General features: G+C 40.4%; 1 protein-coding gene across 3 annotated transcripts; it reads right to left on the bottom strand.

Annotated features, from left to right (window-relative positions):
* Window positions 1–148: 148 nt before the first annotated feature.
* LOC138201486 (interleukin-1 receptor type 1-like) lies at window positions 149–24,840 on the bottom strand. Of its 3 annotated transcripts, none has more exons than XM_069155023.1 (12): window positions 24,721–24,840; window positions 14,178–14,255; window positions 12,170–12,422; window positions 10,981–11,173; window positions 9,895–10,066; window positions 9,709–9,771; window positions 8,583–8,706; window positions 8,295–8,449; window positions 4,686–4,829; window positions 3,411–3,578; window positions 1,813–2,081; window positions 149–866 (listed from the first exon to the last, which is right to left on the bottom strand). In XM_069155023.1, exons 2-12 carry the CDS (start codon window positions 14,251–14,253, stop codon window positions 570–572), a joined length of 1,914 nt encoding a protein of 637 aa, XP_069011124.1. In that variant the 5' UTR covers window positions 14,254–14,255; window positions 24,721–24,840; the 3' UTR covers window positions 149–569. The 3 variants fall into 3 exon arrangements, with proteins under 3 accessions (XP_069011124.1, XP_069011123.1, XP_069011125.1); XM_069155022.1 differs by lacking the exon at window positions 24,721–24,840 and adding an exon at window positions 22,382–22,473; XM_069155024.1 differs by lacking the exon at window positions 24,721–24,840 and adding an exon at window positions 14,365–14,558.
* Window positions 24,841–26,754: the final 1,914 nt, after the last annotated feature.

Genomic DNA, 26,754 nt, shown 5'->3' with positions numbered 1-26,754 from the left:
AATAGGTTGTTGTCTCATTTTGATCTATCCATGTGCTTCGTTCCTTTAGAAATAACACGCACACATTTATGCATCTTTTATAAATGCTTCCCTTTTGGCTTTTCATTAACAGAAAATAATGGCAACACATTTAACAAAAACTTCACAGTTTGCAGACAAACTTTTTATAAAACTGTAGAAATGTGTAAAAATGTTACATATTTACAAATTGTATCATACATATGTACATTGTTCTGACATACACGATCACTTGGTTTGTTCAGTCCACATTATTCTTTAGTCTCCGCCTGTCAAGAAATGGCACCAGTTCACACTATTGCAGGGAAATTGTAGATAGCCCAGACAATGTGATGACCTTACGAGCTGCTGTCGTTAAGTCTCAGAGCAAAAGATGTTCCACCTTTTCTTGATCAGTAACTTTGATTGCAACACATGCTATGCTTCGTACAATTATGGCCATTTAGATGGTAAAAACCTCTTAGGCGATATTTCTAGTAAGAGTACCTTTGCTTGCACCTGTTCTGTAACCTTGAATCGGTTCTTGAATTGTCTGTGCATTGAAACCTTCATCATAAGCTCAGCAGGGCAGTTTTCTCAGGATACACCATTCTCTTGCCCCTGACCGGCATATGATACCTCATTTCCTTCCAAAACCTGGAGGAAGGGGAGAGGGATGCCGACAACTGTGAGTCCTTTCCACCTTTCTCCTCATCTTCTCTCCTCTTCATACACATCCACCACCTTTGCTTCGTCTTCTGGTTCTTCCACCAGCACACGGCACCTTGCTTCTTCCTCAGGTGACGCACTGACTCTGGGAAGAGAGCCAGCTGAGCTGGAGTGATCTCTTCCAACTCGACCAGAACCACCTGTGAAGCAGGACTTGGATTAGAACCAGGGACCCTTGTAGAGCATTTTGATCATGAAGGTTCGTCAGAGATTGAACAAGTTGTTTTCTGAGGAAGTTAACTCTGATGTTGGCATGCGCATTCAGTTTGTAAGTTTCTTTTACAACTCAATGGTAAGCTGACATCTTGTTGCCTCTTTGTCTACGGTTCATATTACAGATGTCCCAAGAGATTCTAAGAATTAGTATCTTGAAGTAGTTTATTTTTGCACATCCAGCATTCACTGGGTGAACTCTTTTGATCCTTTTCTACAATCAGAACTATTATATGCACATTTGTCTTCCACCTAATTGCAGAGAACATCAAGTTTCTCCTGTAGTGGAATTAACACAGTATTATTATGCCTACTTTTATCGTGATGGCCGTCTGCCTCTGTATTGATTCGCTGGGCAAAATAAGTAAACTACTTTAACTAAGGTTATGTAAAACATGCCATATCTGTTTTTATGTCACATTTTCTATTAAAAAAAAACTCCAAAATTTGTCCCACTTAAAGTTAAAGTTTCAAGGATCTCCATGTTCTCCTCTGTTGGAACACCGATGGCGATAAGCAGAAACTTAAACTGTGCTCTTGTTTTGTTTTTTCATAACCCAGGGGTCCATGCATTCCTAACCAGGAGCATGAATTGATTCCATTTCTTTCAACCTGTTGAATTTAAGGTCAATATTCACTCTTGTATTAGCCATGGTTTGGACTTTTCCTCTGCTGGACGGGACACTACCATCATCATCTAGGTGCTAACTTTGTTTGCTGTTTGGTGCTGAGCGGGTAGTTTCTATTAGTTTTCTGAAAAACAGCTGTTTGTTGCGTGCTTCTCCCTTTGGAAGATATTTTGTAGTTGTAGCTTATTATGTTAAAAATTGAATCTACTGTCAATAATGTGCATCAACAGGTTGGCTTTCTCACCTTGAGAGATCCTTCCAGTAGCGCTCTGTGCATGGCTGCCACACACTCCAGCTGCTGCCTTGTGTCTGGATAGACTTCATCATTACTATCACAACTGCTGTCTCTGGTCTTACTTTCACTTTTATCATTGCTGTCACTGCTCTTAGAGATGTTGTTATTGTTACTACTGGTGCTGCTTGTGTGTCTTTTGCTGCTGAAAGTGGAGGCGGTGTAGAGCAGAAGGAGCCGGCGACAGGCTTGCATGTTCTCTTCCACCAAGTCCACTATTGCTGCAGGTGAAAACAAAGAGATACATGGACAAAAGAAAAGAAGTTAATAAGTATTGAGCCCCAGTGCAGCTATAAATCAAGGGTACCTTACAGTTGTACATACAATTCTAGTGTCCCTTTCTTCAAATGCTAATACACTGTTTAAAAAAGAAAAAAAAATATACAGTAATTGAGGCAAGTGTACAAGTTAGGGCACCTTTTTACTTGTAAAACCTAAAAAACCCAACCAAACATCAACGTGTTAAGTATGCAAAGCAAAATCAGCATAAGCCAGAGTCATTTTGGAAACAAGTGCTGTATGATAAAGGTAAACTTAAGTCTTTACAAAAGAAATGTGTCAACAAAATAAGGAAGAATATTTAAATTTAAAAAAAAAAATACCTTGTCAACTATTTAGCCTGCTAGTGTGACACATTTTAGTTTTTAAATTTTTTTAGGAAGATTCTGGCATTCACCAATGTTTTCTTATTTGAGATTATTTCTTAGGTAAGAACAAAATTGACACACTCAAGAGCAGTCTTAAGCACCTGTGAGTGCTGAAATGTTTGTGCCAACTAATTGGTTAATGTGTTTTCTTCAATTCAACGGTTGTATGATATTACAGTATTTCATCTACAATGATATTTCTTCATAATTCATATAATTATTTGCATTACCTTACAAGTTTTCATGGTTCTAAATTATCCGCTGCCCCACCAGCATTATTTATGTTTCTCTCAACTTTTCTCTTCTCCCTCACTTTCTGTGACTCCATGTGCACCTTATGCTAATTAAAACAACTGGCACGAGCTTTCAATTTACGAGGACCGTGGGATTCATCGAGACAAGAACACAGGTGCAAACAAATAATCTGACGTAGACTTTTTCTTGGGAAAATTCTTCAGAACAAATTAAAGAAAATTCTTAAGAAGATATTGGTGAATGAGGCCCAATGACTCAAAACATTCTTCAAAAGCAACCCTCACCTACTTCAAGAAATGCAAGCAGAATCTTATTACCTTATAGGCCCTTATAACCACTGACTCGAACAACACTGATGATGTGTGTGTAGACCTGTAGTGTGGCAGTTTAAAAATGTTCATCTGCAAGGATGTGTCGGGAAAAAAATCCGGAAATCAAGAATAGAAAGTGCATTAACTTTAGAAGAAAGGCATTTCCTTCTTTTCATATCAAAAATCAACAAAATGTGTAATTCGTGACATGCCCAAACTTGTATGCAGTGAAAGTCCAACACTGTGATTTAAACTCTGGTTCTTGACCAGTGGGTCTGAGCCCCTTATATGAGACAAGTAATACTGCAGTGCTATTTCCACCTTGTAGGTAACTTACCCTGCCCAGGCAGGCAGTCACGGCCGGCTATGAAGAGTTTGTAGTCGCAGGCCTTTTCCAACACTTGAGGTAGTGTGTGAAGAGCAAACGCCTCCACTTCCTTGCTGAATCCGAAGGCATAGGGCTGTGGGTACGCTACATAGGCATCATAGAGCTTCCCATCCAACTCTGACAGGAAAAAAAAAAGAACTCAATAGGTGGTAAATCCTTCTAGGCAAGGTTTTTTACCCAACAGAAGACAACAAGACCAAAACAATTTAAGCAAGATCCTTTAGCTAGCCCTAATAGAGAACAACCATCGTCTTTAATAATCAGTTTCAGAGATTAGTCTTCTGATTTAATTGATGTGCTCTTGACGAGACAGGCTGATGTTTCCAGACAGGTGGCTAGCTACTGTTAGTAACCCAGCAATAAGACAAACAAACCAAACTGAATCTGCACATAGTTGCATCAGATCCTGTGGCTTCACCTGACTCATACACTGAATTCACTTCAAGATAGCTAGAGCCATATAGCCACCTGTTGACAGAGTCCCCTAGAGTCAAGTAAACCCCAGGAATTTATAATCACATCTGAGAGTATAGGACTGTTGGTCACACAAAACTAGACATTTAAAGAGGTCAGACTTTAGGAAATTGTTATCATATGATTTTTCACTGTTTTCTGATGTTTTATAGACCGAAGGATTAATATGTTAATTATAAAAAAAATGATCAACTAATGATCAACTCTCTCCTTAAGGCGAGAGACTTCTCTTTTGCTTTTTGGTGTCTGCGACTACGTGTTGATCCATTCTTTGTTGTGCTGTTTCCCACATATCAAACATCAGGGGCAAAACTTCTATTCCCTTTTCTTTGTTTTTTCTGCCCACAATTTTTTTATTTCATTTTTGATTTAGTCAAGGTGGCTTTTTGAAGACTTAATGTCAACGGGCTTACATACGTACAGTCTGGAATCTTAAACGTTCCTCTGTTGCATAATCAACGGCTGACATTTTATCAGAAACAGTGCAGGCAGCGATGTGGTTAGCTTGTTTCCTTTTGTTTCTCTCTCGCTGTTGACACTTGCGGTCAGGTGTGAGGTACAGAGTTGTGATGAGTGTGTGGGTACTGTATATCTGCATGTCTTGCGAGGTGAAAGCATCGCTGTGGGTTTTTCCATCTTGGAACATTGTACTTAATTTTTTTTTGTGAGTTGATATTATTCATGATTACATTGCATACTGCATAAAATATAGATCACATTACTAAATACACACGTTTTGTGAAGTCTTACCTTTATTTGAATAGAGGACCGGAAATGCTCTCCTGAACCACAGCACGATGTCAATCTTAAAGATTTGGTAGATGGCGACACTGATGAGAAAGAGAACCATCACACTACCAAACACAGACCCGATGGGAAGTATGGTGTTTGGATCTGTAGAGATAAACAACACACACATCAGACATAAAATTTCAGATTGTATCTCCACCATGGAGGCATTGGCGCCCAATTCATTCTATTTCCAAGTGTCAAAAAAGTTACTCTTTACACATGTGCACACATCTAGCTGTGAAACATGTATTACGTACACAAATGCTTTGTAAAAATTGAAACTTTTATTCACTTTTTGACAACTCTTTAACAGCCCTATCTTTTGCAATGGTTGTGCATGGGCTGGTAAGCTTAAAACACCTGCAAGTATGACTTTGTCACTTTGTCATCATCAAATTCTTGCCTCCAGTGTAACTACCTTTACTGAGTTGGGAGGATTAACAGATTCCCTCAATTGGTCATCTTTCTACCAGGAAAGAAGTTTGATTTGAACTTCACTGACAGATTGAAAATGTATACAAGCAAGTACTTAAAGTAATGATGAGATGCATACATAAAAACACATGAAGTGTAATAGCTGGAATTGCAAAATTCACTTTAAAGGTTTAAAGTTGTATGCCCAAAGGAGATTATCACGAAGGTTTGACACCTAACTGATTGGTAGAAACCTGATGGGAAGCAATTTCTCTCTTAAATGGGCATATTTCACTTTTTTTTTTCTTGTTCTGGGATAGTAAACTGAGTACCTAAGGGTTTTGGACTCTTAATTGGATGCAACAATATGAGGTGTCAACTTGATCTCTGGAAAATCGATGTGGTGTTGGGGCGTGGTTTGGCTCAGCTGCAGGAGGGAACGGTGCCTGGCTCTCTCCAGATAAAAGCCCTAGCAGGTCATCAGACGGCTCGCACTCTTGAGGACATGGAGCAGCAGGCTGGCTGCGTATGCTCGAATGCCCAGCAGGAAAGCATAAGCAAAGGAAAATATTGTTTATGTTAAATAAACACGGTTACCAACTGTACTTGGCTAGTTGTTGTTCGTTCAGACCGGAAGAACCCACAGTGACGGCAACATGTCTGTCACACTGGCGCCCAATGTGAGGCCCGGCAGGAAGACGGACGAACAGCAAGTGGACTTGGTGGTCATCGCTCTGGGACAGATTCTGGGGGAGATCGCGGCCATGCAGTGGGACCACGTCGAGGCCAACAGGGGGTTCCTGGCGGCGCTTCAGGTCCAGGCAAAGAGGCAAGCTGAGGCGCTCGAGCAGCTTGCAGCACGATCGGCTGCAGCTCCGCCGCCACTGGCCTCTTCGATGTTGGCGGCCGTACACTTACATAACATAACTGGAGCGGACAATGCACAGTCATTCCTCGACATGTTCAAGGCAGTGGCGGAGGCGTATGGCTGGCCGGCGGCGGAGTGAGCGGTTCAGCTCTTGGCGCTCGTGGCGGGAGAGGCACAAACGACAGCCTTGGGCTTACCACCGGCAGTCAGAAACAACTACACTGACGTGAGGAACGCCATCCTGGACCAGCTGAGCCTTTCACCAGAGGAGCATCAATGGCGGTTCCGCGAGGCCAGGCTAGAGCCCGAGGACCGGCCCTTCACCCATGCCCAGCGGCTAAGGGATGCCACGGCCAGGTCGTTGCAGCCGGGGAGCTCAGTGGGGGAGCAGGCCTTGCTGGAGAAGGTGGTGGTGGAACAGTTTGTGGAGGGGCTGCCGATCAAAACATCAGCGTGTGTACACTGCCACCGTCCCGCATCACTGGCGACCGCCATCATTTTGGCGGAGGACCACCTCGCTGTCCACTCCAGCGGTCAGGTAGACTGCGGGCGCCCGCTGGGTCCAGCCCAACCGACTCCAGCCCGGCCGACTCCCACCCCTTGGAGAAGATCACAACTGCAGCTCCCGGCTCAGCCGCTTCCATCTCCACGGTCTCACCCTCTCCCTCCGGTCGTATCTCCACAGGTCCCTTCCCAACCTACAGGGGGCCCCTCAGACGTCAGGGCAGGAGTGTTGGAGGTGCGGGCAGCCCAGGCACTGCCAGAAGAAGTGTCCCCTCCTCTCCTGGACGTAGGCCAGGTGTGCGGGTCGCCGGCCCTCCAACATCCAACACCCTCCCCCGGTTCAGGGGCGACATACGTAAGGGTGTACATCAGGCAATGGTGGATTCTGGCTGTACACAGTCTATGATTCACCAGAGCCTGGTACAGCCCGGGGCATTGGTGGTGGCATTGTGGGCGAAGATTAGGTGTGTGCATGGGGATGTTCACGAGTATCCCATAGTGTCAGTGGAAATTGGATACTTGGGGAAAAAGCATTGCATAAAGGTTGCGGTTAGCTCCCGCCTTACGCACCCCCTAATCTTGGAAACAGATTGGCCCATCTTTCATTAGTTAATGGGGCAGTGTGCGGGGGTGCGTTCACGACCGACAGGGACATGCGGTATGTGTGCTATGCTCAGCGGTGAGGCGAGGTTGTCCAACACTGCAGACGGGGAAGGGGAACCAGCGGAGCCTCCCGTGGAGACTCCACCGGTTCCCAAATTGCACTCCATGGAGGATTTTCCACTTGAGCAGTCTCGTGATGACACTCTACGCTGTGCCTTTGACCAAGTGCTAAGAATTGATGGTCAGTTGGTGCGCCCTGACGCAGCGCAGTCATATCCGCACTTTACATTGATTAGGGACAGGCTGTATAGAGTGAGTCATGACACTCAAACAGGTCAGGAAAACACCTCGTTGTTGGTGCAGAAAAGCCGCCGGGAAATCATTTTCAAGGCAGCTCACTATAACCCCATGGCTGGCCACATGGGATATGACAAAACACTACACCGGGTAATGACCCAATTTTATTAGCCGGGTATCCGGGGGGATTGGTAAACCAGCCGGCCATTCCGAGGGTGCCTTTACGTCCTCTGCTGTTAATGGAGGTCCCATTTGAGCAGATTGGCATGAACCTCATCGGGCCATTTCACCAGACTGCACAGGGATATCGCTTTGTGTTAGTTCTGGTGGATTATGCAACACGATATCCCGAGGCAGTGCCGTTGCGCAGCATTTCTGCAAAGACTGTCGCGCAGTCAGGTCATCTCCCGAGTCAGGATCCCGAAAGAGATTCTGATTGACCAAGGCACCTCGTTCAAGTCACGAACAACAACTAGCCCAGTACAGTTGGTAACCGTGTTTATTTAACATAAACAATATTTTCCTTTGCTTCTGCTTTCCTGCCGGGAATTCAAGCATACGCCACACGTCCTGTCCACAGCCAGCCTGCTGCTCCATGTTCTCAGGAATGCAAGCCATCTGATGACCTGCTAGGGCTTTTATCTGGAGAGAGACAAATCAGTGATTCCCTGCAGCTGTGCCAATTAAGCCTCTTCCAGGCACCATTCCCTGAACCACTCCCCCAATCAGTCCCTCCTGCAGCTGAGCCAAACCACGCCCCACCACCACAATGGAGTACAAAAATGTCCAACATGGCTACTAAACATGTGCTTTGGCAGCTAAAAGTAATGAAAATTATGCTTAAAAAAAGATTTTCATTTGGGAGGTTTACACTGTTTTACCTTTTGGTAGCAGAGTAAAATACCCCTGTGGAGAGCCCCGGGCACTGTAGACACGACAGATGTAGCTCATGTTGAAATCCTCCTCCCTCAGCTCAGAAAACGTCAACAGCTGCTCTTTCCACACACCTTTCTTAGGAACATCCTGGTACCAGAAACTGTTGAGGATAATGAAATGAGCAAAAAGTGAAGATGGTTAAAACAGCAGCCTCAAAAGTATACATCAACTTTCTCCTTTATTGTAAAAGCGGCAAATAAAACAAAAAAACTTCCACAAGTAGGAGTGCTCACCGTTCTTCTATGTTGACCCGGTCAGAGGGGTTAATGAAATCATCTCTGACCAACCAAAGGACATCAACTACGGGCAACCTAAACCCCGGGACAAACACCCGGCACCTCTTCCTGAAACTGGACCCTGAATACATGCACAAACAATAATAAAATTTACTTCATGAAACTATTTCTGTTAATCTATTGACCTAAGTTTTATTTAGATTACAAATTGATGCATGCCTTAAACCTTAGCAAGCATTCACACCAAAAATAGCTCTGTGGTCAGAGTATTCTACAGGTTGGGAATTTACTTGTGGTGGTAGTTGCTGCAGCATGTAACTTACGTGCATGCAGAAACTCATGCCAGGTAGACGGGAGAGTGTAACCAAGGTAATCTTCTGTTGCTACAATTTACAGTTTCCCTTAATGCCTCACATGCAAACTGTTGGTACATACTGCAATTTCCCAATGTAAACTAACCGCCTTACAAGCAGCAGGCTATAGGCAGATGCTAACATCCCCTGTGACTTGTTTTCATTTCATTCATTCAAGTTATTTGGTGAACAAACACATTCTATCTGTTGCATTATTGGTTATGTTTAGATATGAGGACTGAGATGGTGAGGTTTAAGGTCGGAATATCACCGAAGATCCCAAAATCTGATTAGTTACCAAATGTAATACCAGTTTCAAGTTCAGAAAATGAATCACTTTTATTGTTATGCCATATCACAATACTACGAAATCCACATCCTAAGATATCTAGGCTCATATCACAATTTTGATACGATGATATATTTCATATTAAGTGAAAAAATGTAACTTGGCAATCAAGAAAGTCCCCTTTCAATAAAACAAGCAGGAGTTTGATAGTTTATCTGGTGTCAGTGAATTAATGAGTGATTAATAAAAGTATAATAACACTCTGTAAACTTAACAGAGCTACAATCATTTTATTCTCTGATTTGATGGTCACCACGTTAACAATAGAACAGCACAGTTAATGTTAGAAAGTTTATCCCTAAAAAAAGACATTTTTATTTACTCACCCTGCAGTATGTCCACATTGGTGTCCGTTTTAACAATAAACATTTATACTGCACAACACCATATTTCTCAGAAGATGTTACTTGAATGGACTTACCCTTCTGTGCCTTGATTATTTCATTGGCAGGCTCGTGCACTTGTGGAACCAAAGACCACTCGTCTGAAAAGACAGCATTAAAAAGCATTGTTTAGAAATGTGTATTCCAATGTAGAAATCACTCTTATGTTGTAGACAACTGTGTGAAGTGTGAAATGTTATGCAAGCATTCATTTCTGTTCTAACCTCTGACGAATGCAGTAATGGTCTCCGACAGGGATCCTGTGATGCCACCAAGTGTGAATGTCAAAGTACACGTATAGGAGCAGTTGTTATAAGATTGCACTGTCTTAAACGTCAGTTTGGTCTTATCCCTGTAGATATACCCGTCAACCCCATCCACTATGGGGTCACAACCCTAAAGGGGTAAAGGAAACATGATAGTCAGGCTTTTCATAATCATAATAGGTAAAAACAACAACAACAAAAAAAAAACAACTATCTATTTATGCTAATGGTCAGCTACATGGTTAAAGGAGTAGCCCGATGAGAGCAGTTGGTAAGTTTAATGCCACTGGATCCCATTTGTTCAACAGAATATCCAGGTTTTGTCAGGAAAGTAAACACATTTCCGACAAAACAAGTGAGCCTGACTGCAGCTGTTGCGTGCAAACGTTCACAGAGGAGAGAAGCTAAACCTTTCGTGAGCAAGTACTCCAAGTTTTGTCACTTGATTGAATCCACATGGTTTTATAAGAAGTGCTCTGAGTGCATCATTGCACCACAACTCAGGTCTGTTGCACTTAATCTTTTCCCTCAGATGCCTCAGAACTTCCCAGTAGACCTCAGTGTGGACAGTCAAATAAATACCCACCTGCTCAGTCACTCAAAACACCTTCCCAGGCTCATCGCTTCATTGTTGTAGAGTCCCTGAAACATTTTAAGGATCTCCGTTGTCAATTTCCAGAGTTTGACACAAACTTTGATATACCCTCTGCTTAAGTTTCAGGTATGTAAAGAAATCGCTGGTACACCCGAACCACTGCAAAACCATGTGGAACTCACGTGCTGATTTTGATCAAGCAAAGAAACTTGGAGTTCTTGCTCACAAAGGGTACAGGTTCACTGTGCTCTGCCAACGTCATGGTGCTGCGCACCATTCGCATATACAGTATGGTGTATATTGGTGCAAACTGTTTTCAAGCAGAACTGGCACTTGTCCACAGATTGTTTAACTGTTAAGAGATCTGGTCCAACACAAGTCATTTGCATCATCTGGGACAAACTCAGTAGGTTAATCAGTGTTTTATGTCAGAATTTCCCAAAACTCACTCTGTACCACTTGAGGGAGGAAGTGACGTTGTAGCTGTCCAGTTTGCTGATGTAGTTGTTAAGAGGGCAGTTAAGCATGTCAGAGACTCCATGTGTAAGGTCCTGACCAGCTTTCCTTGGCCTCCCGCACTCTCCAGCAACTGGAAGATCCACTATTAGTTTGGTGGCCTGTCTGTAGCACCGAGAAGAAGTTCTGTTGGAAAATTAAGGAGAAATTTAATGAATAATGAAAGGTGCAAATATAAACTGGAGTAATTAAATAATCTGACTCTGAACCTACATGATTTGGTCAAGGCTCATAGCGTTTTGAATTACATACTTGATTGTCCAGACATTTACAAATGTGAAATATGTCATACATTTTTAATTGACAATCGATTAAAATGAGGCTTGAATGAGCAAATATGTTTTAGTTTGTTAAATGATGCTTTAACATGTTGCTTCGACTCCTCTCCTGCATTAATGTACAAGTTCACATAATTATTTACATAATGTACATGTTAATTTGCATATAGGAAGTAAGTCAGATTCAATCACAAGTGGTCATTTGAGACGCTTGTGTTTGCTTAGCCTCTTTCCCCCAGAGTCATTTCAGATAGATTTAGGACCCTAAAATGGCTGAAAAAGTCAGAAAATACTTTGAGTATTTCTTTGCAGGCAAATGTCTGCAAGCAAAGTTGTTGGATGCACCCCAATGTCTTTGTGGATCCAATGGCGGGGACGGGAGGGTGCCGATGCCGACTCCTGTCGGCCATCAGCCATCACCCCAACCCTTTTATTCATGCTAGTTTTCGTGTATTACTATTTCTTACCTTTTATTCCACCTGACACAGAATTAGTGAGAGCAGCTTTATTTACTTTCTTTCTTAAGAGCAGAAAACTACAGTAATGTACAGCTCTAAGCTTATTATATTGGTGTTTAGGTATGGTATGGTATTCAGAAATTAAGGTATGCTTTCCAATATTGTCATATACATAAACCCCATTTTATGGTAAACTAACAATGTTGAGATGAACTGCTTATTTTTTGCACTATTTGCTACAAGAACATTGCAAAGAGAGCGACTAACTCATCACTTCATTATTTTGCGCTTTTGACCCACAAATAGTCTCAGAATGACCATTAGTAAAAAGGAGGCAGTTAGACAGGTTTTTCCTGACATTTCTCTTTCTACTGATGCACTCATACCTCAGTACGCTCACATATTCCCCATCGTCGTCCAGCGTTACGTTAAGAATCCACAGGGTCTCCATGCGTACCAGGATTCGACCAGTCTGGTTGCTCATTTCTTGGCCTGTCTTTGAGTTGTACCAGGTGATGTTGAATGGGACAGTTCTGAAGTTGAAGACGTCCGGAGACACCAGGGTGGTATTCAGCATAGCCACATCCCCAGGAACAGAGAAAACCCTCTCAAACTGCAGCTTGTAGTTGGTACAGTTCTCTGCAGCACACACATCAGTGGAGAAGGGAGGTGAACACTTATTCAGCTGTTCAGTGCTCTTAGAGCTCAGAGCAAACTTGTCAATGTCAAACTTGAACTTATACCACATTTTAGTACACATAAACTTGATGTGCTTTACATACTTTTACTTTAAAGCAGGGCTGTGTGATATAATATGTTGAATCATTTTTAAGAAAGAAAATCTGTCAATAAATAAACTGCAAATAAACTGATGAGTAATTTAGCTAAATGTATGTGTTAGGGATTTGGGTCTTCCTCATCTGCACAGTCACCCTGGCAGGCTACAGCAACAGAGTTACAATGGAAAAGTACATGTGAGTGATGGACAGGACAGTCTGCCAACTGTCAACACCAGATGAGGACATAGTGGATCAAAAAAGTCACACAACATCTGTAATTGTGAAATAAGTGACGTTCCCAAGGCAAACCTGTGCTCAATATAAGAAATGCAACAAACATGACCATCTCTAAGTTTACAAAGGGTCAAAGTCTGTGGTCCCAAGCCGCTAACAGCCTCTAGTGCTAACATTACCCAGCAGCAGTGGCTCCTGCCTCCCTCTTTATTCATTGTTTTTGTGATGTGATGAAGAACAGACTTTTTGTTTGTCATTTTATACATCATGTGTCTAATTTATACATGTCTGTATTTTATTTTTGTTATTTCCTGAGCCTGGTTCTGTTGGAGGTTCCTTCCTGCTAAGAGGGAGTTTTCCCTTCCCTCTGTTGGAGGTTTCTTCCTGCTAAGAGGGAGTTTTTTCTTCCCTCTGTTGGAGGTTTCTTCCTGTTAAGAGGGAGTTTTTTCTTCCCTCTGTTGGAGGTTTCTTCCTGTTAAGAGGGAGTTTTTTCTTCCCTCTGTTGGAGGTTTTTTCCTGTTAAGAAGGAGTTTTTTCTTCCCTCTGTTGGAGGTTTCTTCCTGTTAAGAGGGAGTTTTTTCTTCCCTCTGTTGGAGGTTCCTTCCTGTTAAGAAGGAGTTTTTTCTTCCCTCTGTTGGAGGTTTTTCTCCCTTAAAGAGGAGGGTTTTTTTTCCCTCCTAGCTTATTTGGGAATTGTTGTATTGTTGGGTTTCTCTGTATAATGTTGTAAAGTTCCACTATAAGGACTTTAATGTGTTAAGTGCCATGAAATAACCTGTGTTGTGATTTGGCGCTATATAAATAAAATTGAATTGAATTATTTGGCACATTACCGTAAATACAACTGCTCGTGCCAGCGTGCAGTAGCCATTATGTGCAGCAGAACATGTTGATCTTTTGTGGGGTGGTTGCATCATTGTTGTGGTTCAGTGTCCAACGCTACATCATTTCCCCACTGACTCACTTGATCAGTACGTCAGAGTTTGACTGCCCCTTTGTGTATTTTTCTCGGTCTGTTAGCCAAAAACAATGAAGGCAACTTTCTTTCTCATCAGAAGCTTGATTCATTTCAACTTGGATTTTATTTCCTAAATTATAGTTTCCCAAGAGCAGTGGTTGATCAGTGTGGGATTCCAGCAGAGCTTGCGTCATGATCACTAAACACTGCCAGTTACACAAGTTACTGCAGTTACACCTTTTGGTCACAAGAGGGCAACAAAGTGTTTTTTTTGCTGACTGGAAGCAGATGTTAGAGTTAGACTTGGCAAAAACATGTGAAATAAAATACTCAGGAAACACTTCTAAATTGTATTCCCTGTGAGTGTCTGTGTGTATGTACATATGTACGTATATCTGTTCGTGTATTTATATGTGAGCTCACCTTGTACGAATGCTCTACAGATCCCATGTAGGCCGAGGAAAAACAGAAGGCTCTGCAGTGTTGAACTCAGGCCCATGGCTGAAAAACACACACATACACAACATTTAGAGATGAACACATGCCACAAACAAGAAAAATGAAAATACTGCTGAAAAACAGCCACAGCAACAGGCAGCTTAAAACTTACTGGAACATCTAGTGACACTGATGAGTCATGAGAGCCTTTGAAACACAGCAATAATCAGCAAAAAAATGATTTATAAAAAAAAACTAATAATACGTGTCTTTCTCTTCCTCTCTCTGTTTCTCTATTCCTCTTTCTCCGATTCTCTCTCTACCTCTCTCCCTCAGTTATAGATGACTAGTGTTCTGGTATTTGAGGCGTCACCTCTGACAACATGCTGTGTAATGCTTTGGATCTGGATGGAGGCCCGGCATTTCTGAACACTGCTCAGTTCAAGTGAATGTTCTCATCCTTGCCAGTAAATCTATGAATTGAACCCTCTGGGGAGATTGGTTTCCTCTTTGTACAATTTTGTACAGCGATACACTGCTGCTGAAATAATATTAATATTATCACTCCTCCTGAGTTTTATTACTGTGATTATTTTTTTAGAAGAGGAGAAGGCTCTCTGAGGGCCGCCGTTAATCCCAAAGACTGATTCTTCCCTAGAGATATTGGCATTACACATTATATATATATATATATATATATATATATATATCATAAATGTAAGTTATTATATCTTTGAAAATGTCATTACATTTACATAAATGAACCCTGTTTGATAATACAACAGTGTTGTGATTTAAATTCATTCTAAAAAAACAGGTGGTGCAGCAGCGATGCTCATATGTGAGTGGAGGCCGGAGCAGAGGCAGTAAAGGAGAAGCAGAACAAAAGCAAACGATAGTTACTGCTGCTGTACCAGGAGAGGTGGAGGATAGGTGAAGGGGATCGTGGGAGCAAGTGGGAGGATCGTTGGGTTGGAGGCGCAGACCTTTTGGATTGTTGTGATGTTTCTGTTAAGTGATGTTTTCATAAATGGGAGGATCTTGGCATGTTTTTTTTGTTTTTTTTTACAGTAATTGTTGTAAAGATTATGTTTGGGTGACGATGCGATATCTAATGCGATCTATAATATTGATAAATGTCCAACATCTTAAAAACATAATATCTCCAAACAAACTAACAGCTCTCTGGTTCATGTGGTGATGCTAACAGGCTAACCAGCTATCTCCCTGGCTAACTTTATGCTGCTAGCCATTATTACACATGCTCAGTGTATAGATGGACAATTAAATATCGATTAGGAACTCATCATGATTTAAAAAAGTAAAAAGTAAAACCAAGAATGACAATATTGTCGTGAATCGGGAGTTTTTTCCCCAACATTTGTTGGCTCCAATAGGGAAAAAAGACCTGTAATATTTGATGGTGAGCATTCAAAAGGAAGCTTCATGCTTATTAGAATTAAACCTCACCAACTGGTCACCACTGATGACCTGGTAGCATCATTTACTTTACCACACTAAGTTTCCAGTCACCTGGGTGGACTATAATTAAAATGTGTGACTGAAGCTGAGAGCGGACACAGACGTAGTTGGGTGAGGAGTGACTCACATAAATAAAGATTTCCAGATGGATCCGAATACATTACAAAAACATTTACACAAAAAAGTACACATTTCCTGAAGACACATAAAACAACCAATTAACTCATCCATGATGTCACTCATTTTACTTTTCTGAAACCAGACCCGAAATAAACCAAGGAAAACCATCTTGGATCCTTGAATCCAAAAGGGACTCAAAGAGGGTGAGAGCTGGTCTAAATAGGTTTGTGGATGATTGGATTTGATTCAAAATGAGGTTGAGCTGAATTTGAATAAATAGAGAGATCCCCAACATCATCAGCAGCTTGATGCCAATTAATGTACTTTAGAAACACAACAAGTTATGACTTTTTCCTAAACTTTCTGACTCAATAATTCAGTCTCTCTGACTGAAGTGAAAGTCTGCCCCTTTGCACCACATCAGGTAGACTCACTAATACGCCACAAGACAATACATACTCAAAATCAGCAGACAAAATATAGTATACAAGTTACAAGACATGAAAAATATAGTGAAAACAAAACTGCTGATGCAAATGATACATACATCTGCTGCTGCAGGATCATGATGAAATGTTGTGAGAGTATTTGCTCTTTTGTTTTTTTGCTTTTTTTTTTAGATAAAAGCATCAAAAAAGGATGTGTGTTGAGAAACAAAGGGTTGTGAAAATGGTATCAGAACAAAGTTTAACCATGGTTTAATCAACTATCAATTGTTAGTCTTGAAGTTACGACCTGACAAAGAGCTACACGAAGCCGGTGAGAACTTCCCTGAAAACCTTTAAGTCGATTAATATTAAATCACTCAGGTTTTAAGATAGTTGATACATAGAATTAAACAAAATGAAACCTTCAGTATCAAGTTGAATTATTCATACTGTTCAGCATGGCTGACCTGGCTGTAACATGAGAAGCTATAGTGTTGTGTTCGAGCTTGGTCTCAGATAAAAGATTTCTCGGCAGATAGTGACTGATCTAATTTAACCACATCTCTAACCACATGCATTCACAATGATGAATATAGCTGCAAGACAATAGTGACCTCACCAGTCAATATGATAACAGTGCTTCTCTCATACTAACACATGTCACATCTTAGGAAAGGTGTTTCATCCACTGCAGCATGTCTGTATTTTTAAGGATGCTGAACTAAAATACCCTTCATGGACATCTTAACTGTACATTACAATTTTGTAATGGTGCATTTAACGTGTTTCAGACCCAAATATCTTCAAATAGAAAGACTTTAAAAGCCGGTGCTTGGGGAAATGTTTATAAAACGATGCACACAAACAGATCAGTTGGTGGAAGTATTTGATTGTGGCATTTTGTTCTGTATCGTGTCATATTAGCTTTAAGGAAGTGTTTGAACAACTAGAATATGTGTGAATTTTTACAGTTTCAAGGTGAATCCGGTGATATTTGCAGAGAATCTTTGATTTTAGAGATCTAACACAGGCATGGATGAAACTTCAAAAATATGAAGCTGAAGGGACAAAAGGTGAAAAGCAGTAATATCTGAAGGTACTTAATTATTTTTCAATCAACTGGCAACTTTTGATTAAACATAACCGTATCAGCTCCTATTATGAAAAATGTTGCTTTGTAATTTTGTTTACTGTCAGCAGCAGAGTACTGAGACAAACAGAAGCTTTACCAAGAAAACAGTTGCACCAAAATGTGTGGAACAACCGCAATGAGAAAAGTACAGCAGGAAAAATATCAAAACCACAGTACTCACACCTCTCCATCTCACAACAAAGAGTTACTGCTGAAACTAAACTGAGCAGATGGAGGTGCACTGGTGGTTGAACAGGGTCACAGTGAAGGTAGTGAGCTGCAGGGGTTGTGGTTTGCCTAACTGGCAACATTTTGTTGTCTTGCTTTGTTTCTTTGTCTTGCCCATGAACCCAAAAAGAACAAAAATCTCACTTTCAACCTCTGTGTCTGGATGTTGTCAAGTGATCCGATCTGCAGAGCAACCTAGTGTTACTGTGTGGAACAAGCTCAGGCAGAGAGGAGCGTGGGAAGAGCTGAGCCGGTTCAGTAGATCATGGTATGAACAGAAATGTGGGAGCAACACATGGGAGGCCGAGGTGAACGGAAGTGAGTGAGTCACAGGGATGTGTGGTAAATGCTTTCACTTGCAACCGGAGGTCTAAATATGTGAATGTCTGGCTCTCAAGGGGTGGAGGGTTGATTCAGACTCCTGGTGTTTTTTTAATTTTTGTTTATGGAGGGTTTGGTGACAGATAGCATGTTTTGTTGTTACTTTCTCTCTTTTACTTCAAATTAGTACCACACAACCACACTAAAATGACTGTTTAACTACATCAACTACAAGCAGCTTGTCTTTTATCTTCATCGGACCTGAACATCGCCCTTACTGGTAACCTACATAACTGCAGAAAGCAACCAATGGAAAGTGTTTAAAAAAGTTTTTTAAAAGAGGACGCACCTGCCAAGATTAGAGTGTTGATATTGTTGATATTGTGCATTTTTATACATATTTTGGTTACTATAGGTTCTGGAATAAAAAGTCACATTCATTTTCCCATAGTCAGTGTTATGTGATTGGCTGTTGTAGCACCTTTATGGATGAATATGAAACTTGCAGGTGAACTTGAAGTACAAAACATTTTTTTAAAAATGATCTGATTCTGGATCAATTTTAGATACATTCTGTAATGTCCTGCAATTCACTGTTAAGTTACCTAAATCTGAGGATTTTATTTCAAGATTTTTTTTTTTTTACTGGAATTAAAAAATGTAGAAAACATTTGGAACCTCTGGATCCACCTTCCGCCACATTCTGTGAAACTTTGCTTTCTGTGATCCAAAAAACTATCCAGTAACCTAAAAGCAGGTTTAGAGAATTGTCTGAGCAGCTTTGTTTACAGGCTTTGAAGTAGCCTGTGAAAACGGATAAGTAATCATGTTATGATCTGTTTGGTGTTTGGAGGAGACTTTAGAACTAGTCAGATTTGGAGAAAATTCATATTCAGCCACAGAAAAAGAGGACGCTGCTCCTCCAGTGCAAAGAAGGCAAAAGCTGCAGGTTTGTGGTGGCAGGAGATGGTGGAAGGACTGAAAACCTGCTGGAAATATCGTTTCAATGTATTTTCTTGAAGAAAGGAAGCCTGGGTGAGACAGGTCAAGAATGCTGGGAATTTAAACAATGTTGTATTAATCTTTATTTGATCTGTTACTGTCTACCAACTTTGGAAGCTGCAAATAATTTCCAGTGTGGTCAGTATGGTATGCACAAGAGTTCATGTCACAAAAACATGCTGGATGTTGTAAACAAGGGTCCAAAGCAGTGTTGTCTAAACGCTGTATGGCAGGAATCATACAGAAGCTGTTGGGAAATGAGCCTCAGTAACTGAACAGAACAAATTTGTGCAATGTTTGATTTCACTACAACAAACGACCAGAAAGGAACCAATGTCTGTTTTTTTCTGTTTGCTTTCGGTTAAGTGGCAGCAGGGTGTGTTGGTCTACAACTCTGTTCAGTCGTGCGAACTTTGTCCATCTGTTTGTGCGACAGCAGTTGCAACACAGACTGAAGAGTGATCACAGTTTCAAGGTCCTGACGACGTGAACATGTAGGGAGCTGCTTGATAAACACATGGTGTCAAGGTTTTTGCCTTCAAAACAGTGTTATGCCGGTGAGCTAGAAAATAAAGTCCAATGAATGATATTTTACTGTTACTGTCACTATAGATTAAGTTAATTTAATGTATTTCATGTTTCTAATTCGAGAAAACAATCCAAATACCCACAAAATAGTCAAAAGATCTTCAAAATTGAGAATAATGGATAAGGAGGAAAATAATAAAAGCAAACACAATGAAGTTAGAGGTGATTTGGTTTGAACTGTGCTTGAATCCAGCTCACTGAGCTGCCTGATACGAGTCATCATAAACATGCAGATTCCGATCATGATTCACTGATAAGGCAAGTAGCAGAAAAATGTTCTGTCACCTACTGTTCATACAAACAGTTAAACAGATCTCTAAACTCCTGAATGGAAAATATCACAACACTGCAGCACGACCAAGACTTCATCTGATACAACTCGTCTCGTAAATGCAGAAATATTTTTTGTTGATAAATCATTAAAGTCGTAACACTCTTTCAGACAGAACCGCAGTTCTGTTCATCCTTTCTTAAATTTGGCTGTTTTATAAAAAGATTCGACTCATCTTTCTTTTTTTTTGGTACAGACAATCTGGCAATTGCAAAGTCCACAGCACACTCTTCTTTGTTTCTTCTTTGGGAAAGTTTTTTTTTTATTCAAGTATAAACCTCTCATGTTCTTAGAGTGATGTAGAAGTGCTAAGCAAAGCAAAAAACGCGTTTTCTAGAAGTAGAAGAGGATGTGGTCCCAGATAACGTTGGGGAATTGAAACCCAGATAATCAGTTCATTCCCGCAAGCTATAATGAAAGCAGCGACTTGCTCAGATGACTGACACCCTAAAACAGGGCGTCAGTCAGAGTACGGGTCAGAATCAGTTAAACTTTGGTCCTTTTCTCAGAGCACATACAGTTCATCATTTGCTGTGGTTTTATGTTGATCTATGTCTGTGGGTCATTTTTAGTTGTTTTATGTCTATTCAACTCTGGTGAGCAGAAGGATCTACTGAGTATAGTGGCATTATTTATGTTATGAATGGCAGAATTCCAGAACTTTGGTAGTCAGCGCCAGTCCTGTAAAAAATTCCCGATTCCCGATACCAACATGCTATTGATTAAAAGATAACAACGAAAATATGCTAACCTTCACGCGTGGACATCATTTAATTTTGACAAACTGAGCAGGAATGATGGTAAACTATTATGAGCAGCAACCAGCTCACTTTATATGCTCTAAGTTCTTTAGTCAACAACAGTGACAACATCGCTCGCTTTGAATCCTGTGCAGAGATCGAGAAGTTTGAGGTGTTTCCTCCTTTTGTTCAAAATGACATTGAAGCCATAGTGGCTTGTCACCTATAACTTGTCCCTGATCCTCCAATTTGAATGCAGAATATCGCGAGACACGACTCTGACGCTGTGTTCAAACTGTCAGTCAAAATCCGATTCATGTGCCAATCTGATTAGAATTTGACTGAAAGTAGCAACCGTGAAGAGCCAGAAATCCTGTTTCACAAGCGCATTTGTACGTGGTTTGATTCAAATTGCATTTTTGCAACTCTATAGAGAGACAAGACTGGTACATAAATACTGTTTTCGTGACATCCCTATAGCTTATATTGATTGTTATCAACTGTAGCCAGCTACGCCCATATTAGTGCAGCTGCAGCACCAATGAGCAGCCTGGTTACTCGACCATTGACTGCATATTTGGGGCAATATATGTTACTGTATTTTTGAAGTTTGTGTACTAAGCCTTTGTTGTATTTTCTCCAACTGAGCACCTGTTAAATCATTAGTGACACATGTAACTTGCTGATTCTGTATTCCTCCTACTAATTCAGCTTCTCCTTCACAATGCGTCGACCGTGGCCTAGCTGTGCTTGGTTTTGTTGCCTTTTTACAGAAAGATTGCAAAAAAAAATGCTGATCACACACATTTGTGTTCGTGATTGGAGATTTTGCTTCCTCTGTCTGAAGAAAATAGAGTCCCTTGACTGTTAAACTGGGACAAAAGGAAACATGCTGGCAGAGGAACATTGTATATCTGATTCTCATATTCTGCCTCTGAACCAGTTTATTTGAAACCATGTCTGAGAAAATATCTTTAAAATTAAGTATCAGAAGGCTGCTTGATTAGAGACAAAACATTGTGGGAATATACTAATTTAAATGACAAATTTCCACTCCTAAGAGAGGAAACTCCAGATACAATGTTTGAATGGCTCTCTAAAATCAGTCAGTGCAATCAGTTCAATGCTCAAACTAGGATTGATGATTCACTTGAAGATGTTTAGCCTGTGGGAGGTTATCATAATGCACGATTAATTTGACACTAAAAAGGGAAAACGATGGGAATTACCCTTCTGAGTGACTCGCGTGACTGAATGTGATGTTTCACACTTGGCACTATGTTGTTTTTGGTGTGATATGAAATAAAGTTTATGTCTCTGTAATGAACTTGTTCTTTCTTCTCTGTGGGACTGCTGCCAGAATTATTCATCTTTTAATCTGCTTTTTCTACTGTGTTTAAATTTGATTAAATCTGAACTATGGGCTGCATTTTCAATTCACTGCCACTGATTTTAGGTACATTTACGTTGGTTTAATGTGAGAAAAAGATCATCAAAGTTACCATACTGATAGAGTAATCTATACTTAGTTAAAAAATAGCTCATGTTTATTGGCTTCAGTTGGTGGTATAGGGATATAGTGATATAGCTGATATAGTGTTAAAGGAAGTGTGTCTTCTTTGTGGTTAGAAATACAACACACTTCTCCGACAGAACAAACTTTCAACGCTGAACGATTTGTTTCTTGAAGCTTGAATATCCTCTATATTTCCCAGAAGTTAAATAGATAGGTGGCCACAGTTGCAAAAGTTACAAATCGGAAAGAAAACTAAATATTTTTTCAGATAAGCAAAACTGAGCAGAAAATATTGACTCACCTCAGAGAAAGTGACACAAAGGCACCAAACAGACGGAGACAGGATAACAGAGTTTACACGGCACGGCAGAAGCGAACAGAGGAAACCTCACCTCTGACCCTTGCATGCAGAGTGAAGGCTGGACCATACAGCTCAGCTAATGACTCAACAACTCTGTCCCACCTCCATGAGGCGAAAGCACACACAAAGAGGAGGAAGAACATGTTTGGATTGCACCAGCTCTGCTCTCTGTTCACCTTCCTTTGCATTTCAACATGCTGTTAAACCATCAACCTTCAAATATATATTGTATTTTAACACAAAACGCTTGTGCCAAAACAATTCACCAAGCAGTTTGCTGCTGCAAATTTCATTTACATACAAAGTCTAGACACATTTCTATAAATATAGAAAAATTCACCTTAAAATTTGTGCTGATGGTATCTCAGCTGCAGCAAGAATCTAGTGATCTTAGGTTTCAGTAGGCGTGTGCCATACAGTATCATTCACAATAATATTAACATCATTTTTAATGATTTTTTTTTTAAGAGTTCATTTCTAAAAGAGGAGCGACTTTCGAAGTGTGGAAGTGGATTTGTTTGTAAAAAGTAACGTCTTACAATTGTTTTTTTTGCACAATATTATTATTATTTTTTTAAAGTATTTAGAGAGTAACTTGCATTTAAACTGACATAAATCTCTTAACACAAATTTTGTTGCAATTAGATATTCTTGAAATCAATTGTTCTATCTATCAGGGACAAAACAACGTAATAGTGCTGTATTGCAGAAATGCAAAGCTGTTCCCTGGGCTTCCCCGCTGGATAGAGCAATCCCCACGACACACGGGCATTCATTCAGTTATGAGTCAGTCCCTGTCAATCACCATCCCTGAGTAAAAGTCACATTTTTCGAACAGGATGTGCTGCAGAAAACGTGAACCATTTAGCAGCCACAAGTTGGCAGTTAGACAAACGCTCTGTCCTGACTTGTTCCTGGAGGGAAAGCAAAGGCGTATTGATGATGGCTGCATTCCTCTCGAGGGAGGTCCTGCTTTTGTGCATGCTGGTTCACTGTCATGGCTCACTGGGATACTTCGTTAATACACCTGTGCGTTACCCACTGTGACAATGTATGCTGTGATACAGGTTTACAGTAAAGCACTTACAGCACGACATTATTTTTAAATCTCCCGTCTTACTGAGGACAGTTTATCGGAACATGATTAGTACTGTGTGCTTTTGATAGTTGATACTGATACTACCATGTACAAAGTCAATTTGAGGGTTTTGTTTAATTCAATAATTTTTCAACCAGAAATGTTCATGAATTGCATTTTTTTTTTTTTTTGGGGGGGGGGGGGGGGGGGGGGGGCTAGGATAACATATGCTGTTGTTGCAACCTATTGACATACTGTATGTGGACAATATAAAGTTAATTTAAACATTGTGGATCCTAACAGAAGAACATGTTTGTATTTTCGTACAATGCTTGACATGTTTTCTGGGTTGATGTTTTTGTTTTGTTTACGGTGCTGTTTGTACAGAGGAAAAATATATATTCTTGTTTTGAGCAACACTGTGGGTCATCAGTCGGCGTGCAGCTTTGACGCAATCATTGTTAGACAGTCTTGTTGTTGCTGTGTTGTGCATGTGGATGCTAAAAGAGCTCCGGCTACCTGGAAAAAGAAAACAGCAAGAAAAAAACAGTGCTGGGCAGAATAAAGTTGCCAAACGGAGGACAGACACCTGTCTATTTTAAGGGTGCAGCAATATGATGCATGCTATGTGTGGGTGTTCGTTGGTTTATACCAGGTATAAACAAAGATTGCGGGCACGTGCTTATTGACAACGACTGGCTTGGCCAAGAAATGTCAGGTAAGGACGTATAATGCAAAAGAAAATGCATTGATTTGGTAACACTAAACAAAAACACAGTTTTAAAACGTTTTGAAATAAATTAAATCATGTGATAAATTTGGCAGGTTGACTTTGGGATCTTGAAACCAATATTTTACTAAATTATTTGAACAAAGACATGTAACTGTGGGACAAACAGTGTGGTTGGGTGGTCTTCAAAGTTACATTATTTCAGCTTTCCATTAAACCCCTTGAAAATAGCCACCTCCATCTGTATCTTAGTGTCTGGTGTATAAATGTGCTGACCAAGGGGAGCGATTCTTGTCCCAAATCTATCTTTGTTACCACGGCACTAACGTATTGATCATGTACTGGGCAGAGTGCAGATGTGGAGTCCTGTAGAAACGTCACATACAGTAGTGATGTCTGGGATTATAATAATTCAGAATATTATAATTATTAAGATCTCCCAGTTGTTATTGTTCCAAATGGAGAACTCACCAGTCCGATGTTATGTTAGTCCTGTTAAGGCAACTGCTTTCTCAAGGTACATGAAAATCCAGTAAAATCATCTTTAAAAAAAAAAATTGAAGTCAAAACTCAGAGATGTCCTTCCCAGCTCCAACTTCCTCTTCTGTGCAGACTTCAGCACATGTTGCAATTTCCTTTTCAGGGATCTTTTGAAAGCTTTCCGATGTCCTAATTTGTTGAGTAATAGCTGGGAGGAGAGCAGCCCAGAGCCTCCTGTTCATATGATTTCACCACCAAAAGATCTTGCATTCACAGCACCTTATTTTTTTAAACATAATTCATATGACTATACTGTTATTAACAATCTGTTCTGTGTCCCACCCTGTTCTGTCAGACGAATCAGTTCCAGCACTAATAAATCTCAGTCTGAGTGTAGCTATTTCCCATTCTTCTGGTTTATTTTATAGTCATGCTGAGACCTCTGGTGGTTACACGGAGAATTAGCTTGAGTTCACAATACCAGCATACGCACTGACCGATGCACAATCCTAAACAAAAAAAGAACTTGCAAAATAAGGTTACCACTACTTTAGCATTCAAACATTATATCTGTAGATGATTTCTGATTTATGTTTAAAATAGTGTTCGTCATATTTATTGCACTTCATTAACTGTCAGGTTTTATTTAGTAAGTGCTTTGTGGTGTTACTATGTATGCTGATTAACCAGAAAAGTTATGTTCTATTCAAATAGCACCAAATCACAAGTCATTTCCAGGCATTTAACACACTAAAGTCCTTATAACAGAACTTTACCATAGTATGGAGACTAGAAACCATGTTCATACATGGGTGGGTTGCAAAGAACACTTTATCAATTTATCAAAGAGCACCAGAGAACCGTCCTCTTTTGAAAGAGAGGTGAAGCAGAATTTGAGTGGCCGTCAGCTTGCCCGGCTTAAACATTTACTGACTCCATTGGGCCAGTGGCCACGTTGGACTCCAGTTAAGATCTTTACACACCTAAGAGGGAGAGACAAAAATAGTCAATGCTTCACTATGAAATAAATCTGTCCAGTATGCTACGACCATATTAGATAGTGATCCAACAGAACTGTGGCATAAACCAACACAGAAGCACACTAAAGCAGCAACTGTCTTGTCTCACAGTTCAGTTTCAATGCATCTCACTGTTCTCTACCAAGTACATGAAGGGAAAATATGCTCACATAGTTTCAAAAACAATGACAAAGAATTAAAACAAAACACATTTTGTCTGTTTTTCCACCTCATGGTTATTGTAATAACACTGCAGTGAAGTTCTTCATGCTTGGTCAAGTACAGTCGCAGACATGACTTTTGAGCAAAAAATTAACTGTGAAAAAGCACGAAATCGACACAATGTAGGAACTGAAATGTGAACAATAGCAGACGAGACAACCAAACTTTATATATTTATACATTTATTCCTAGAAACAACAACAAAATAACTCATAACAACAATGCAAACATACACAATGACACACACAATTCAAAATAAACAACACAGCAGTGGGGAATGAAGGTGATTCAAAGCAAGCAAAGTATTACAGTGTAAAACTTTGTGTGGTAAGATTAAGCAGATGAGAAGCAAGTCACCTGAAATCAGACAGTGATTTAGGTGGTATTTTTGGAATTTAGGGCAGTCCAATTGTGCAAGGAGAGAGATTTTAGAAATAAGCACCAGGTTATCAGTGTATGGAAGTTACTCTGTTGCCATGGCTCTGCAGAGATTGCAAGGATGCAGCAATGAGTCTGTTGATGCACTGATCTGTTAGAGGTCGGATCACAGAAGAGTCTTGTATCGGTCAACAAGAGAATTCATAGATGTCTAGCGTTATGTCAGTTTAATTCATGAGGATTAAATCTTGCTCTCGTTATTATTAATTCAAAATCAATATGAAATCAATTAATCATAACCTGAATCGGAATTCTCGTATCGGAACTCACATTCTTTGATATATTCAGAAAACTACCACCATGACACATTTGGGTCTAATTAAAAAGGATTTCTTTTATAACTTCT

Source organism: Embiotoca jacksoni, unplaced genomic scaffold, assembly GCF_022577435.1.
Source record: "Embiotoca jacksoni isolate LCO1_2020_lvr unplaced genomic scaffold, fEmbJac1.0.p SCAF_2, whole genome shotgun sequence".
In the NCBI taxonomy this organism is placed as follows: domain Eukaryota; kingdom Metazoa; phylum Chordata; class Actinopteri; family Embiotocidae; genus Embiotoca; species Embiotoca jacksoni.
This window is presented reverse-complemented; position numbering and strand designations above follow the sequence as displayed.

What these genes read in the sequence shown, in the direction of transcription:
- LOC138201486 (XM_069155023.1), bottom strand. Translation starts at nt 14,253, where the DNA reads ATGGGCCTGAGTTCAACACTGCAGAGCCTTCTGTTTTTCCTCGGCCTA. An exon ending in GAATATGTGAGCGTACTGAG is followed by an intron (nt 11,174 to 12,169) that starts GTATGAGTGCAT and finishes ATTTTCCAACAG; the next exon opens with AACTTCTTCTCGGTGCTACA. An exon ending in TGACTGCCTGCCTGGGCAGG is followed by an intron (nt 2,082 to 3,410) that starts GTAAGTTACCTA and finishes TTTCACCTGCAG; the next exon opens with CAATAGTGGACTTGGTGGAA.